The 17246-nt window shown below is 49.9% G+C and overlaps 1 protein-coding gene across 2 annotated transcripts; it reads right to left on the bottom strand.

Annotated features, from left to right (window-relative positions):
• Positions 1-867: 867 nt before the first annotated feature.
• Positions 868-14570, bottom strand: LOC144367177 (prolargin). 2 transcript variants are annotated; one of them, XM_078022613.1, is made up of 3 exons: positions 14406-14570; positions 6247-7238; positions 868-3458 (listed from the first exon to the last, which is right to left on the bottom strand). In XM_078022613.1, the coding sequence occupies exons 2-3, from the start codon at positions 7220-7222 to the stop codon at positions 3283-3285; spliced, it is 1152 nt and encodes a 383-aa protein (XP_077878739.1). In that variant the 5' UTR covers positions 7223-7238; positions 14406-14570; the 3' UTR covers positions 868-3282. The 2 variants fall into 2 exon arrangements, with proteins under 2 accessions (XP_077878739.1, XP_077878740.1); XM_078022614.1 differs by having other exon boundaries at positions 14416-14570.
• Between the last annotated feature and the right edge of the window lie 2676 nt (positions 14571-17246).

The following is a 17246-nucleotide window of genomic DNA, read 5'->3' as shown; positions in this document are numbered from 1 at the left end:
ATGTGCTTTTTCCTTTTCCCATTTGACAAAATTCGAGTGATCCCTAAGAGCCCGCTTACATGACAGGAGCCTTTCCAGTTTCCTCTAAGCAGAGACAGGGGTCCTCTCCTCCCTCCTGTTTGTGCACAGCATGGCTCCTAACGCTTCAGACTGAAATCCAATTCGTGGAATTTCCCCCTTTACCAAGTTATGAATTCCTCAAGGGCATGGGGTCTGTATTGCTCAGCCTAATGGACCTGAAGCAGGTGTTCAGCAGGCAGGACCGGAAGCAGGAGGGCATATTTGGCAGTTTTCTCCTACAGAAGGTGGTATGAACTGGGATTCTAGTAAGTCACTTTGAAGCCAAGTTCCTTCCAAAGAGGAGTCAGGGGAACCCCCTGCTTGCCTTTCAGGAACTTCTGCATGGCCCACAGACCATTTCAAATGATTTGGCCCTTTATTCTCTGCCCTCAAAATGGCTTTTCCATTGTTCCTGTGCACATTACATTTCCCCAATTCATCCCTAAGCTTGGCCAGGAAAGTTGACTGTTTTGTCTTTCCACCTGTGCCTCAAAACTGAGCCCGGGGAGACCTTGACAATTTAGTGTCTGTGGGTCAAAAAGAACCTGGGGGTTTGGATTCAGATGTGGCCGTTTGATTTCTGGTCTAACATTAGGAATAATTTCTCTTGAGGACTATGAGTTTTGAGGAAATTCTCTGAGAAAAAGCTTTGAGATGACTGTCCCAGAAGATTCTTAAGAATAATATCTTTCCTCCTCCCATCTTCTCAGTAAGTGATGTGGAGGTGGGGGGTGGTGTCAGGGAATAGGGATACAGATGACTTTAAGGTATTATCTTGACCTGTTCACAGTCTCAAGTTCAAGCAAGTTGTTTTTTCAAATTACTTTATTTCCTCTGCTGTAAAGCGTGTGGAAATGTGAAACTTGTTCCACAAAGTTAACATGGTCTTCAAGAGAGAGTAGCTATATGTGCAGAGTACACATACACACCTACGTACACACCTGTTTATGTAGATGCCAACAGCACTGAGGCGATGAACTTGGGTAAAGAGAAGGGGCTTTCTAAACCGAAAGGCAACCTGCCCATTGTGTGTGCTTGGCCGGGGTGGGGGTAACCTATGATGCCAATTGAATGCTACCCCATGTGGTGGACAGCTGCAGAGAGCAACACAGGGAGCAGACGGATTCTAGATGGGGCAATGGAATGACGATGATGGTGTGGCCGCTAAAGGAAAATAGTTCAGGTTTGCAGGACTAGGCTCCCCCTGGGGAGTCACAGGAGCTGTGCTCCCCTGAGGGCCTCACCAAAGGGGCTGAGGTCACAAGGTGTGAACAGGTCCGAAGGGGGCTTATCCAGGCCATAGCACCAGGTTGCTTGCAGCCATAATAATATGTTGACTTTAAGCAGGAGCCTTGGAGAAACCAGCTGCAGCCAGAAGAGGAAGCTGAATGGAGCAGGGAAAAGAGTCGGGGGTGGGATGGGCCTAGAAGGTGCAAAAAAGAAGTGAATGAGAGTATAATAGAAATGCCTTAATGTTAGGGACTTGGCTTAATCCAACTTATTGAAACCTTTGGAGCTTTTCTCATCCTGACTTGAGGGTGGGCACTGTGTTACCTGTTTCCAGAACATCCACCTCTCCATACTCCCCACCAGCATACACACTCAGGACGACAGAGGGTCAGAACCCCTGGAGTAAATTAGGGGGGAAGAGGTAGGTGAGGAAGCCCAGGTGCCACTTGGAGACCTGCTGAGCTGCTCACCTGGGCCAGGTAAGGAGAAAAGAGAATCCTCTGGGAAGGGACAATCATATAGGGAATAAATTACTGCAAAGAAAGGGGTAATAGGTAAGACTTGTCCTGCATTAGGGTGTGCTGGAGAGTGCAGAGATGAAGACTTGGCACATGAGAACTGGGATCTCAAAGGAGCATCTTATCTCCACCTGTGTTTATGGATGTGGGAGCTGAGAGCAAATGGATCTGTCAGGATCAAGGTCAAACTGTATTCTCATCTGGGCTCTCCAAGGTTTCCCATTTATGCTCATTCACTGTTAGTAAAGATGCAAACCTCTACACCTTTGTGCCCTTTGGGCTCTAGAGGAGAGAGGCACCATGCATGTCACCCGTGGCTCTTCCAAGCTGGAATCCTATACCAGCTTCTTAACCTTGGAACATCACCCCACGGAGAGGGTGAGGAGTCTGGAGCCAGCTGTGACCTTCGGCAGCCACCAGGTGTCACTGATGTGTCTGTCTTAGAAATGGGGGCCAAATTCCAATGTGGCAGAGGCTTCTGGGAGATTTCCAGATGCTCCGCCCCTTCTTCCTTGTTCCTCAAGAACGCCTGCTTTTGGGGTGGAAGTGACTGGGCTGATCACACTAACACAGAACAGATGGCGGGGTGGGGCGGTGTCTCTTGACCTTCCACTGTGAACACTGTGTTCCCCAGGGCCTCAGGACTTGTGTTAAAGTTGGGTGGGGGGGGGGCTGCAGGGCCCATCTATACTGACATGGGCCCAGCCTCAGACCCTGATCCCCAGCCCTCTCCCTCTAGCTGAATCCCAGTTCTTTGAGCCACTGTTTCTCTCTGAGGCCCAGCAGGAGACTGGGTTTGCCTGGAGAAGGAGGAGGGACTTCAGACTATCCCTGTGCAGAGACAGCCAGATGCAGGCCCTTTGGGAACCCTCACCCTCCGGCCCATCTTGGTCATTCCCTCACACTTCCTTCCTGGATAATGTGGATGGCAGAGAGCAGTGCAGTGTCCCTGAACAGGGAGGTGGAACAGCAGTTGTGGAAGGAGGGATCCTTGGTTGAGGAGACCTGGATTTCTCAGCCTCTTTGGGACAGCGTTGCCCAAGATGGAGAAATCTCCAGCAGGACTCTCTGAAGCTCACCTCTGGGCTTCCCCAAATCATCTCTGTGTCTCACTTGGCCAGGACCAAGGTCAGATGTCAATCCATGGCCCAGCCTGAGCCAGGAGTGACGGGTGGAAGAGGGAAGAGGGTATGTGAAGTCCTTAGGCATACATCTGTGTTTCTGGAGCAGAGGGAGACCACAGGAGGCCAGCCGTTTGGGGGTGTGTGTGCAGGGGGTGACTTGGAACTGGGTGGGACCAAATCAAGCCCTGGGAAGTCTTGCTTCAGAGCTGCAGCAGAACATACGGCATCTCCCATCCTCAGAAAGGGGAGAGGTAAGAGGCGGGGCTGGGAGCAAGAGAGGGCGACAGAGAAAAATGATGGGCACAGGCGCCTTCAAGTGCGGTCAGAGGAGGTCCAGCCCAGGGCAAGGTCTAGATGACCACGGACTGCAGGAGGCGGAAGCACATCATGAGGTCCAGTGGGATGGGTGGCTTCAGGAAGTTCCCATCCAGCCGCAGGTAGCGCAGGTGTGGCACGTTCTCTAGGTCTGAGGAGAAGTCGTGGAAGGCCACCAGGTCATGGGGACAGATCTGCGTCCCATTGATTTCTATGGAGAAAGAAGGAGAGACGTCAACAGCAGGGTGCGTGGGAGGCAAAGAGAAGGAAGGACTCTAGAATTCTCTCTGGAACTAGCTGACCTTGGGAATGGGTGACCATAGATGGGTGGCCCTAACCTCCAGGCTGTTTACTCATTTGCAGAATGACTGAAGTTGGAAACGATCAATAATTGTTATTGAAGTCACTCTGGAGAATTGGATGTTAGGATATCGGACCCATTGCATCCTGGGGTGTTAAATTGGAAGGGGTCCTTAGAGACCCCCATGATCAGGTTTATGCTGTAGAAAGTGTGGAGAAGGAACAGAGGGAGGGAAGATTGGAAACCTCGGGGATGTGAGAATTACTCTGGAGAATTATGCCTGTGGGGTGGGTGTGGAGTGTGAGGATGGATGGAAGATGGTTATGTCGACAGAAGTGGGGAAGACAGGAAGAGGAACAGAGAGCTGGGGAGGTGATGAGCCCACTGATTCTCAAGTGTCCATGGCCTGAGATTCCATTTTCTCCTTTGCCTCTTGTGAGACAGATGAGGCATGTCATCTTCTAAATAAGATTCTTTTTTCTCCCTAAGCCTGGCCTTGCTTGTCCTCTGTGGAGACAAAGGAGGGGAGAGAGAGGGAGCAGTCATTGTTGTCTTCTCTTCCTCTCCTGTTTTTCCTCTTTCATGGTTGAGGTAGTGGAAGGACCCTGACCGAGGTGGATTTTCCCATAGGGCTTTATTATTTTGTGCCTTATTATTCTGACACTTGTTCCTCATTGTGTGAAATGTTGAGGGTGGTGCCCGCCCTGGACATCAACGAGGGAATGTTTATGATGTCATTTTGCAAAATGTACAGGTGGCAGCAATATGATAATTGTTGAAAACATAATCGTGCCAGGCATGGTGACACATGCCTGTAATCCCAGTGTCTTGGGAGGGAGGCTGGTGCAGGAGGATTTTGAGTTCAAAGCCAGCCTCAGGAGCAAGGCCCTAAGCAACTCATCAAGACCCTGTCTCTAAATAAAATATAAAAAAGGGCTAGGAATGTGGCTCCATGGTTAAGTGCCTCTGGGTTGAATCCCCAGTACCAAAAAAGAAAGAAAACATAATCATCATGCTGACCCAGGTCCCACTGTGCCCATCCTATTCTGTTAGTGATGTGGAAGTCAGGCTGGGTGGGGGTGAGCGCTTGCAGTGGAGGACATGATTTTTCTGACTTCAACCTCAGCAGTCTAAGATACCCCTCTGCAACATGTTTTTCCACAGTCTGGAACTGTCACCATCTATTTTTTTTTTTTATTGTTTGTCACCATCTATTAATTGAAGTGTCCTTTCTGTCTATATTCTCAACCTATTCATCTTTCTGGGGTTAATGTGTTCCACTTTAATTGCTATCTGCAGGGTAAAATTAGACTGTTTTTCTATTTTCCTGAATTTGTTTCTTGCAAGATAAACAAACAAACACCTTCTTCACTTCTTGTAATTATCCCAGATACATGAACAGGCCTGTTGTGTCCATTTGTTCCAAGATCATAGAAACTTAAATTCTCTCTTTTTGGATTAGAAACCAAAGATCTTCTCATATTGTTCTAGGATTCCCTTTCTTTTTCCTTGATTCTCTTCACCCTTCATTCCTTGTTAGAGTCTGTAAACAAGTCAGGATGGCGCCTGGCATTTTGCCAGGGGGGAGTGGTTTGTGAGGTGGTGCCAGCAAGCCATTAAGTGTGGAGATTTCTTATTGGTTGACTGCTGTATCTAGTTTATGTTAATTAAGATAAGCTGTGTGGAATGTATATATACCCCTCCTGTCCTACAATAAACGGCTCCCACTCCTGCTGTATCAATGTACACAAGTTGCTCATCACCCCCCCCCCCCCCCGGTTATTTTGCTGCAGCCGGACTGTGGCAATTCCTTATATGAAGGGAGCCAGATACTCTTTCATTTCTGAAGCTTCTGCTCAGATCTGACATTCTGATTAAAGCAAAGTTGAGACTCTCCACTTCCTGTTCTAGGCTGCAATAAGCTGAGGACCGTGTAGTATAGCTTAGGCCAACTCTCTCTCCAATGTGCAACTAAACATTGCAACCTTCCAGACAGATTCAGAAAGCACCAGCATTCAGGCATTTTTCCCCCTAGCTGCCACATTTTTACCAGTTGTGTATGCTGAAAAAATAGCTGCCTCTCTGGATACCTTTCACAGACTCTTCAAAACTGAGGCCCAACTTTGAGAAGAAGCTTTCTCCCACTAGTGCTGGTTTCTGCAGCACACAAGCCCAGGACATTTCAGGGTGAGCATTCAATATTTCTATTCTGTTTTTAGGAGAATGTCCAGGAGTATATTCTATGTCTACCCCATTAATAGATCCAGATGCCATAGAAACTGGTACTGATGAGAATAGATGGAGGAAGAAAACCTATTACCCTCCAAACATGGCATTTTGTAACTTCATCCATATTTAACTATTAAGTCCTCCTATCAACCTTGTGCTACAAGGTATTATTTTCATTCTCTTTTTACAGATGAGAAAACTTCCTGGAAGGGTCAACTAACTTTTCAAGGTCACATACATACAGCAAGTGGTAAGGCCAAGATTTGCAGTCCAGAGATCAAGTGGATGCTTTTCCAGTGCTAAGGAGCAAACCCAAAGCCTCCTAATGCTAGGCAAGCGCTCACCACTCAGTCACATCCTTCCCAGAGGATGCTTTTGGTATCCCCCACTCTGAGGCTCCTGAGAAAGGGTGTAGAGCCCCCACCCTCCCTGGCCCTGGCCCCTGCAGCCCTGGCCCCACCCCACTCACTCTCTATGCTGTTGTTGTTGAGGTACAGGTGCTCCAGCTTGTTGTTGATGGCCGGCACATTGCTGATCTTGTTGTGGGACAGGTGCAGCACGAGCAGGTTGGAGATGTTGAAGGAGTTCTTGGGGAGTCCCCTATCCGACAGCCTGTTGTAGTTCAGCCGGATGAAGGCGAGGTTGGGGAAGCCCTTAAAGTATCCATTAGGGATGGTCTCGATCTTGTTGCTGTCCAGGTAGAGCTGGTGAATGGCCGAGGGGACCTTGGGTGGCATCTTTCTCAGGATGTTGTGGGCCAGGTTGAGCTGCATGAGGTTCTTGAGGCCCTGGAAGGTGTCGGGCTTGAAGACGCCGTCGCTCAGCCTGTTGTGCTGCAGATCCAGGAGCAGCAGGTTCTCCAGCTTGCTGAAGACACCCGGGGGGATCCTGGAGATGTGGTTCTGGCTGAGCCTCAGCTGCTCCAGGTTCCGGGGCAGGGCCGAGGGCACCTCTTCCAGCTGGTTCTTCTCCATGTAGAGGAACACCAGGCTGGGCAGTTTCTCCAGCACCCTCTGGTCTACCTTGCGAATCCGGTTGTTGTCCAGGTTGATCCACCTCAGGCCCGTGGCGTTCTTGAAGGACTCCACAGGGAGCTCAGAGATGAAGTTATTCTGGAGATAGAGGTAATGGATGCGGGGTGGGATGACAGGGACCTTGCGCAGGTTGCGGCTGTCACAGTAGAGGGCCGATGGGAAATCAGGGGGGCAGTAGCATTCCCGGGGACAGTCAGGGAAGACAGACGGAGGGCCCGGAGGCAGTGGGGGTGGCAGGTCTGTGGGCTCTGCTGGCTCATGGGGCTGGGGAAAGCTTGGAGTGGGCCTGGGCCGGGGCTGGGGCCTGGGCCTGGGCCGGCTCCCGGGTCTTGGTCGTCTTGTTGACTGGCCTTGGGCCCCTGAGGCCAAGATGAGGAGAAGTGGGAGGAGCCAGCAGAGGGATGGCCTCATGATCCAGGTGATTCACCTGCAGAGGGGAGACACAGGGGTTCATTAGGGGGCTGCAGGGGTAGATGTCTTGACTCTATGGCCAGAGTCAGGCAGGACTGGCTCCTGGGGAGATGGTACAGAGCTCGGGGACTGTAGAGCAGGTGAGGATAAAGAAGGCTCCGGGTTCTGGATTTCCCACACAGTAGCAATGAACCTGCTCTGGGGAGGATGGTCCATCCTGGGAGAAAGCCCACTGAACTGGGTCAGGAGTTGGAGAAAGCCCTTGACCCCTCTGGTCCTGCATCTCTCCATTTGTGGCATGAGAAGATCATTCCTGCCTTTATAAGAGGCATGTTGGGATGTATGAGCCTTGAGTCCTGGGGTGTTACATCTGGAAGAGTCCTTAGAGATCCCATCACAGTGTTTTTCAAACTGTGCCTGCATTTCCACAGGGTCCCTTGGGTTGGGGAACCGAGGAGGTGGCCCTGGGTACTATCAGCCCTCTCTCGTACCAACTTAGATTTTAAAAATCTGTTGTATACATTGAGGTTTAGCCAAAACATTCATTTGATAAAAGAAAAGAAAAAAATTTCATTACCAAAAATGGTTCGACCCCACCAAGAACCCACTGTTTACAGAAAAGTGAGTCTGGAGGGAAAAAGTGGCTTGCTAAGGCCAGGAAGTCATTTCACAGACAACTGAGTACAAAAATCGCAATCTTCCGCCTTCCAGAGCGAGCAGAGCTCATGGGAAGAAGGAAAGTGCTCAGACACCCTGCATCCACCCATGCTCACCCGGACTCTGGCCTCCCCTCTCCTCGCCCACTGCCCTTGGCTCAGAGAATGCTGGTCTTTGCCAGCATAAGCCATGCCAGGAATTTCTCCCCAGATGTGGAGGCTCCTGGGAAAATAAATAGGAAAGGAATAGAAAGATATAGGGGAAAAGCACTTTTTCCTTTGACCTGGTATTTCTGCTCCCCATATCCTTTGGAGTTGGTAATACTGGGGTAAGCTATCAAGAGGAACTTCCTTTTGTCTTCAGAAACTTTGGAATAGGAAGCTGAAGGATCTTTTGGATTTGCCTTTCCAATGGCCTTGATGACACCTCAGATAGGGCCATTTGGTTGGAGTTGAATGAACCTAGGGAAATACCAATCAACCCCGGGGCCCAGAGGAGAGTAGCCGTTCCCATAGGCTTCCTCCCCTGGCCTGGGCTGGGAAGGGTCCAGGGAAAGGGTGCCCTGTACCTTCCCTTTCTAAGACGATCACCTCTACTCTATCCCTGCTGGTCTCCAGCCAAGGTCCCTTTGGATTATTTTGTACCTTTTGCCCAATTGTGGTGGTCCACCCCCTGTCCCAGGCCCTGGGGATGCAGGCTTCTTGGGTTTCATAGCTTTCACTCACACGTGCACACACACTCTAGAGCCCAGCTGCACACTATTGCACACCTACATGCATGGTCCTCTCCCCATTCCACACATAGAAGCAGACTCACACTCGCATGGGCCCTGTGTGCATGCGTGTGTGGGAAGGAAGCGGAGAGGGAGGCTGGCTTCTCCAAGGGGATCTCAGGCCATTTTCCCCTGGGCCTCTCTATCCCCAGGGGCCTTGCAGTGAGGTTCCTGGCCTCACCTGCTGTGGAGGTGCGACAGTCTGGCGACCCACTGAAAGGACTGAAAAGACAAGACGTTCATTGTGGAACCTTAAACCTGAGCCTCATTGCTGGACTCCAGATCACTTATATTTGTTGAATTATGAATTCACACTTTATAAAGCCTATAATTTTCTGGAAAATAGCACACAATCATATTACATATAAATTAAGGGGGCAGTTTAAACACTAATATTCTAAACATAAACATTTTTAAGAGCCCAACTTATGGACCTTGTTTCCCCCCCTCCCCCCTTTGTGAATTTCTTTGTATTTTAATCACCCAGAAGTCTGGAAATACGCCAGAAGTAAATCTCTCCTGCTGTGAGAATACTGGCTCCAAGGCCAAGTCTAGAGGCGGCTGAGGTTCCTTGTTCCCCTTCATTGCCTTTGTCACCAAAGCACATGTGAGGTGCCCTTAAAGGAAGCAATGCTCGCAGAGCTTCCAGAAACTTCCTGCTCTGTTATCTGGGAGTGACTTGGGAGCTGGCCTCTGCGGGGGTGGGTTCTCAGTGTCACAGAGCCTGGATGGCCATTGTCAGGGTGACATGAATGGGAAGGTCAGTCCCAGTTCTGCCCTGCAGGGCCACCACATCCCCATCTCCAGTGCCAGACTCTTGGATAACCATCTTATCCTCCCACTAGTCCCTTTGACCCTTTTGCATTCCAGTCCTCAAGGGCCAGCCAGATTCCTCCCAGAACCTACAAGAGCCTCCCTAGGAAATGCACCCTGGGGCGTGGGGCATGGGGCAAGTTTCCACAGAAGCTTGGAGCCCCAGGCTGAATCAGAGCCACTCCACGGCCTGAGCACACAAGGAAGTAGTGCTAGTTTCTAAGGCCTTTTTCAGGGGCCTGCTCCACCCTGCAGAGCTTGGCTGGCAGCACAGCAGATCTCTGGCCCAAGCTCAGTGATATCCTAAGTCTCTAAAACCAGATCCAAGATCCTGGATGTTCCCAGACTTCAAGGAGAGTCACAGAACTTTCCACAGAGCCCCAAACCTACCCCTCTCTACTCCTGCCTTCTCTCCAATAAGCTCCCTCAGGGTGGAGTGTGCATGTGTGTTTAAAACTTCTTATGCTTTTGCAAGCACACCTCCCCACCCCACCCCCCCTTTCTGCTCGTCAATGACCGCTTGTTAGACACCTACAACGACGTGATTCATGCAGCCCGGTCTCCAGCACCGGCTCTCACAAAGGTGCTGCTTCATGGAGGGGAACAGCAGTTGCTTTGGACAACCCTAAATTCACTCTCTACATTTAGGCACATTTCCTAAGAGAGTTTAAAATTCAAATGTCAGTTCCAACTATATAAATCTGAACTTGAACCCTAGCTCTGACTCTCTTCCCCGGGCACCAGCCAGCTCATCTGGGTGAGGATTTAAATGAGATCATGCATTCAAAGGCACGAAATCGAGGTCAAAATCTCTACAAGTGGCAGGACTTATTGATTCATCTATTTATTTATCTACAAAAGAGTGGGTTCTCTAGGGAGTTCATTGATCTTTAAAGTGAGCTATTCCTCTTTCCTATCTGTCACATGTATTTAAGGTTAGAATCCGGAACTGGTACAGTGTTTCAGCTTTGAACAAGGCTGGGCTGAGGCCCAGAGGGTTTGTCAAGTCCTTAGGAGCTGGTTAAGGATAGTTGGCTTTGTGTGGAGAGATCAGGGTCGTCTGCCAGGGCTGGGCAGGGTTAGCATCAGTTTTATTCCATACTATGAACCGACATTCTTACAACAAATTATCTGCCTAGGTAGTCAGTGTCCTCGTGGCTCAGCACAGACAGATTACCCTGTCCCCAAGCCAGGCCTATGGACACTCCCTAGACCCCATTTTTGGTGCTGGGGTTTGAACCCAGTGCTTCACCCACCCTAAGCATGCACTCTACCACTGAGCTACACACTCAGTCCCATCTCTTCTTCCTCTTCTTTCTCTTTTAAACCCAGACTTTTGGAAGCCATTCTGTTCTCTACATCTCTTCCTGCAGCCCAGAGGGCAATTGGAAGCAGGGACAATCAGGCATCTCTGCCCGCTCATTCGCTCATCCGTAGAGGAATGAGACAGGTGCACCCAGTCAGCCTGGAACTCTTTCCAATCCCCATTAGGACTGGTGTGGTCCTGTTCTGAGCCTCAATTGCCTCATCTGTAAAATGGGGATAACAAAACCTTCTCTCTGTCTACATTCCTCATGCATTTGTCAGAAGGGAATGTGATAAGCAACTTTTAAATGTGCTACCGATCAAAGAGTGCTAAAAATAAATATAATACTATTATGGAGAGACCATCTGTCTCCCCAGTGTCTACCACAAGGCAGAGTGTAAACAGAATGAAGTTTTATGGCCTCCGGCAACGAGTCCAGAAGAGCAAATTTTCCCTTCTGGGAAACCAGAGTGGAAGAAACCAGAGTGAGAAAAGTGAGAAGACTCTTCTCCTCTGACAGCCTGCTGCCCACCATGGCCTCCTCTATGCTCCCTCCCTGGGTTTCTTTTTCTTGGTGTAGTACTGAGGATCAAGTACTGAGGATCCACTAACCCGTATATGCTGGGCAAGCACTCTACCTCTGAGCTATGGCCCCAGTCCTTTGATGTTGAAACAGTGTCTCACCAAGTTGCCCAGCCTGGCTTCAGATTTATAATCCTGCCTCAGCCTGGTGAGTAGCTAGGATTCCAGGTGTGCATCACCAGGCCTGGCTCCACCCCAGCATCTCCAGCATCTCCAGCTGCTTCAGAAGGACAAGAAGAATCTGTTTGCCAGGAATGGTGGCACACGCCTGTAATGCCGGCAGCTCAGGAGGCTGAGGCAGGAGGATTGCGAGTTCAAAGCCAGCCTCAGCAAAGGTGAGGAGCTAAGCAACTCAGTGAGACCTTGTCTAGGAATAAAATATAAAATAAGGCTGGGGAGGTGGCTCAGTGGTCGAGTGCCCTGAGTTCAACCCCCAGTATCAACAAAGAAGAAGAAGAAGAAGAAGAAGAAGAAGAGGAGGAGGAGGAGGAGGAGGAGGAGGAGGAGGAGGAGGAGGAGGAGGAGGAGGAGGAGGAGGAGAAGGAGGAGGAGGAGGAGGAGGAATCATCTGTCTGATGGCTCCAGTAATTATAGATTTGGATCTCAACCAGATCTGCAGGTGTTAACCCTGGGCATACTAATACCTTTCTTCCCCCCCCCCCCCAAGTGCTGGTGATCAAATCCAGGACCTCGTACATGCTAGGTAGGCACTTTACCCCTAGCCAACCACTTTTTGGATTATTTTGAAAGTTAAGTGAGTTAATGTGGCAAAGTAAGTGCTCAGTGAATGCCAAGGGATTATTGATAATATTTCAAGGTAAAGGGCCTTTCTCCTTCAGCCTCGTTCAAGGGCAGCCCCACTCACTGCTCAAAAGCAGGGGTCTTTCTTGCAGTGTAGATATTGCTTCTTCCATGCAGAGCAACTTCTTTGTGACTCTGAAGACTCCACTTAGGACTCGGAATCCATGAGTTTGGAGAGACCCTAAAAGCCCCCTGGCCACCTGGGAAAAGCTAACTCTGTCCCTCTGGTTCACTAACCTTGCCCCACACTTTCTGCAGCTGGTAAGAGGGTAGCAAAGGTGGAGTCTCCTTCCTCTGCTGCCTGGGGGGCAGTCTTTCATACCTGGTTTTTTTGTTTTACCCCTCTGGCTTTGAGATGCTTCTCTCTTGTGTTCAATAAGCAGGGCTACCCTCCAGGGAAATGGAGAGGGAGCAAAGAACTTCACAGTAGGCCCGACCTCTGAGACAGCCCATCAGAACCGAAAGCTGTCATGAAGGGGAGAGGGAGTCTAGAAGGGTTGGCGCTCAGTCAGCATCATGTTGGGCAGATAAGAAGAAACAGGAGCTCTTTGAAGCTGTACTGAGGGAACTATGTTTCTGGAATGATCCTTTGTGATAGGGATGCTTGGGCTTGCAAGCAGGATGGAGAGGGCCACTCACCTGGGACAGTCCTATTCCCTCCAGTGCTCATTCTGACTCTCCAGATAAGGGAGGGCCTGTTGGGACACTTGGAGCTCCTTCTCCAGGCAACCACAGAGCCTTCGGCTCAGAGAACACTGGGGAAGTCCTGGGTCTATACATGGCAGAAGGTCTCCCTCAGGCCCCAACTCAGTTTATCAAGCCCTGGCCAACCATTGGGACCCTGGATATATTTTTTAAAGCATGGATTCCTGGTTTGCATTCAGCCTGTCTGGAATGAGGGTCCACACACTGTGTTTTTAGCAAGCTCTCCTCACAGCCACTGTCCCCACCATCCCTGGTGTCTGGAGATGAGCTGTGCCTGGGAATCCTGCCAGCCCATACTTTGCCTGCCACGGGACCTCCACTCCCCATCTTGTCAGTGAGTTTAGGGGATGGGGAGGGGTCCCCAGTTTTCCCTCCTTGATGGCTTAAGGAATAACTGTCTTCTTTTCCCTCTATCACAAGATCCCCTTTCTAACCTCAAGGGTTGTGTTAATTTTGGAATGGCTTTAAGGAGAGATTTTTTTTCTTTCTTTCTTTCTTTCTTTTTTTTTTTTTTTGCCTACAAAGGAAAAAAAAAAGAATAATAACCAAAAAAACAACTGCCCTAGATTTGGGAATCAGGACCTCTAAGACTTGCAGTCTGGATGTGGTGGTAGCACATGCCTGTAATCCCAGTGCCTCAGGAGGCTGAGGCAGGAGGATTACGAGTTCAAAACCAGCCTCAGCAACTTAGCAAGGCCCTGAGAACTAAATTAAAAAGTAAGTTACTCAGCAACTTAGCAAGGCCCTGTGTCTAAATTAAAAAATAATTAAACGAGCCAGGGATGTGGCTCAGTGGTTAAGTGCCCCTGGCTTCAGTCCCTGGTACCAAAAAAAAAATAAAGACTTGCAGACAGGGTTGCTTTCTTTTCTTTCTTTCTTTCCAAAAGCCAAGTGGTTTGGACCAGGAAGACAGAAATTCGGACTGCTGAGCAGATCTGCTTGGAAGGCTACATCTTTCTCCCTCCTACCCAATTAAGCTCAAAAGAACGGAGAGAGTCTTCCAGCTCCTGTCTCACTCGTCCCCTCCCTGCCCGGCCTAGACTCAGGACACATGATTTTCTTTTGGCTCTGCCATCTCGGTGGGAAGACACACTTTCTCTTTGCTCTTACAGCTGGAGAGGTGTGTGAGAGGGTGAGAGACAAGATGCAGAGAGAGTGTGTGTGTCTTTGACAAAGTGTGACGATACATGAAAGGTGCAGAGAGATGGGCTTAGTGTCCAGTTTCTATGGCAACACCTGCTCTGTTGAAATTCTGTGTGCGACATAGCTCTCTGGGCTACAGCAAACATCTGTAGCAAGAAAGTTTCACTTTAGCAGCAGCAAATATGGGGGTACAGGAGGATGGAGAGGAGAAGAGGAAGAGGGTGGGGAGGAAAGGAGGAAGACTGCATTTGAGCTCTTTGGGGAGGAGAGAGGGTGGGGGAAGGAATCGGGACACACTGGGAAGACAGAGGCTTGATCAGTAAGCTGGATGAGACAGGGCAGGGGGCAACTGGCTGGAAGAAGGAGACTTCAGATCTCCTGGGCCTCTCCCAGCCTGGGCTTACCTGCACACACCTGCTGTCCTCAGCTCTGGGTCGGGCAGTCCTCCTCTTCCTCCCCACCCTTCGGTGGAGCTGTGGCAGCAGAGAGCCAGCTAGAAGTTCTGATCTCCCCGTGGTGGTGCCTGCTGACTTTTCTTCCACCAGATCCTACTAGGGTGGGGAGGTTAGGTTAGGGGGAGGGAGGGGCAGATTGCAGGGAGGGAGAGGAGGGAGGGAGGAGAGGAGAGAGGGAGGGAGCTTGGGAAAGGAGGAATGACAACAATAAAGTCTTTATTTGGCAGCCAAAACTCCAAAGACTTCATCCACACACCATGCCCACTAACGGACTCGCTTTTAATAATGTTTCCTTCTGCTGCTGCTGCTGTTGGAGAGGCCTGTTTGGCCCCTGTTTGGAAAACAAGCTAAATTAACAAGGGAACAGGCATGGGAAGCAGCCTCTGTAGGCCAGGCCGGTCCAGCGGTCCAGCACGGGCCTGTTGAATTCCTCCTTACAAGTGCCTTGCTTTGATGCTGGTCTCTCCCTGGTGTTAGATTCCCAGCCCAGTGAGGGGGCTGGGATGCTTCTTCTGAGCAGGGACTGTCCTTCCCCAAAGCATCTTCTCCAGGAGATTGTTAACAGAGCGGAGTCTTACCGTGCAGTGAGCTGGCACAGGAGATCACTTTGGTTTGGCTGGCCTAAGGACCAGAGAGGCAAAAGTCGGGCCTGAGTCACACACAGCAAAGTTAAAACTAAATTCAGATCTGATGGAAGACCTAAGGTCACTGTTCCTAGTTCATGTGGACAATGCTGGAATCTTCTTTCAGTGTCTCTGTCACATTTAGGTAAGATCTGGGTGCTGTGTGGTCATCCCATAAAGTGACTAGGAAATCCAAATTTCCCCAGGGACTGTCAATATCCCAGAAGATCCATTCAAGTATCGCCAATGCCTTTGACAACACTGTTCAGCTAAAACTCTCAGCACACTTGCAGTCAAAGTAGTCACCCCGGGAATCTTCCTGCCATCTCCATTGACTATTTAGAACCCCAGTGAAATTTACTTTTGTCTCCATGGGCCCCTGGAAAGCTGCAGAGCCCAATGACAGGGGACCCCCCCCCCCGCGCACCCATCCCTCAAAAAGAGCATAAAAGTTAAAGTCAAAGCCAAGCACAATGACACATACCTGCACTCCTAGCTACTCTGAAGAGTGGGGCAAGAGGATCACTTGAACCCAGGAGTTTGAGACCAGCCTAGGCAACATAGTGAGTCTCAGGGAAAAAAAAATAATATAATAAATAAATTTGGGTTGGCCCTGGGCTCTGCTACTCACAAGCTATGATCTTGGGCAAGTTGCCTAATCACGAGGAGCCTCCGTTTCCTCCTGTATAAATGGGGATGCCTCTACCTCTGAGGGTTGGGAAGATCAAATGACACCATAAATGTGGAGCATTTTGTAAACCAGGACATTTGTAAACATTTGTCAAAGACATCGTGGTTTAGAAAGTGAATGGCAGTCGGCCTGAGAAGAGAAGCAGGAAAATTCCAACCTACACCTTCTCTCCCTACCCGCTTCCTCCCCAGATCCTGTGCCTTCCAGATCCTGCTGGTGAGGCCCCCGCGGGAGCTCGGCTGGTGCCTCTCCAGATTCCCATCAGCACTGGGCCACTTGTGCCCTTCATGTTTCCCCCAGATGGGGCACAGCCTGCTCTGCAGACTGAGAGCGTCAGACCCCGGCTCACAGAGACCTAGATGAGCAGAGTATGGTGAGGTGCAGAGAGGAAACTGGGTGCCAGGGGGAAGGACAGCTACGAGGAGTGTGGGCAGAGGCAGGTGTTGTCACTGCATCCACCCAGTCCCCAGAGCCTGTGCTCCTGGGCAGGTGACGACCCACTTCCCAGCCCTTCCCAAGCAGGAGCGTCTCCTTCCCACTCTCTCATCTCCCTGTCTGGGCTATGCAGACAGATTGGCCCAAAGGCGAGGGACAGCCAGTGGGGCACTCGGGAAGGCCTAGAGTACAGTTCTGATTGGTGACCTGTGGATCTGATGTGACTCAAGGACCTAATAGAATTTTGATAACACATTGATTAAAATTCATATTATGGAAAATTTAAAACATACATACACCTACATGGAAGAATATTAATTAATGACCTCATTACCTATACCCAGTTTCAACAACTGCCAACTCACACTCATTCTTATTTCTTCTATCCCCCGCCCCCCACATACACCCACAGACTATTGGTACACATTGAACCATTAATTTTTTTTTTTTTTTTGGTACCAGGAATTGAATTCAGGGTGCTCAATCACGAAGCCACATCCCCAGTCTTTTTTTATATTTTACTTTGACACAGGGTCTTGCAGTGTGCTCAGGGCCTCGCTAAGTTGCTGAGGGTAGTTTGGAACTCACTGTCCTCCCGTCTCAGCTTCCTGAGCAGCCGGGATTGCAGGCGTGTGCCGCTAGGCCCAGCTGAAACATTGATTTTTTTTTTTTTAATTGGGTTTGAATGTCTTTAGGCAGGGCAAGCGCTTCTCTGTCCCACACACTGACCCTCTCCGCTCTCTTATCCTGGAGTCCAGGGCCACTCCATGACTTAACTTCCTATCCTTGAAGACATCTGAGTTCACAGCCCCTGCAAGAAGCAACTGCTGAGAAATGGGAGTTGGGACGAATCAGGGAACACTGGAAGGGAGGGAGTATCAGGTCATCTTAACCAACCTGCCTCCATCCCTTCAATAGAGGGGCCAGGTTCTTGAGAGCGGCACAGTATCTTACATGTTGGGAGACCTCAGAGGTGCTCCTCTCCCTCTCTGACTTCAATTCATCATTCGCAAAACACAAGGTTGTCCTAAGTGACCTCAG

This window comes from Ictidomys tridecemlineatus, chromosome 10 (genome assembly GCF_052094955.1).
Source record: "Ictidomys tridecemlineatus isolate mIctTri1 chromosome 10, mIctTri1.hap1, whole genome shotgun sequence".
Lineage (NCBI taxonomy): Eukaryota > Metazoa > Chordata > Mammalia > Rodentia > Sciuridae > Ictidomys > Ictidomys tridecemlineatus.
Note: the sequence above shows the minus strand (reverse complement) of the source record. Positions and strands in the feature narration are given on the sequence as shown.

Excerpts from the sequence above, each read along its gene's own strand:
- LOC144367177 (XM_078022613.1), bottom strand. The coding sequence starts at position 7,222 with ATGAGGCCATCCCTCTGCTGGCTCCTCCCACTTCTCCTCATCTTGGCC. Across the intron at positions 3,459-6,246 it reads CAACAACAACAGCATAGAGA|AAATCAATGGGACGCAGATC; the intron begins GTGAGTGGGGTG and ends CTTTCTCCATAG.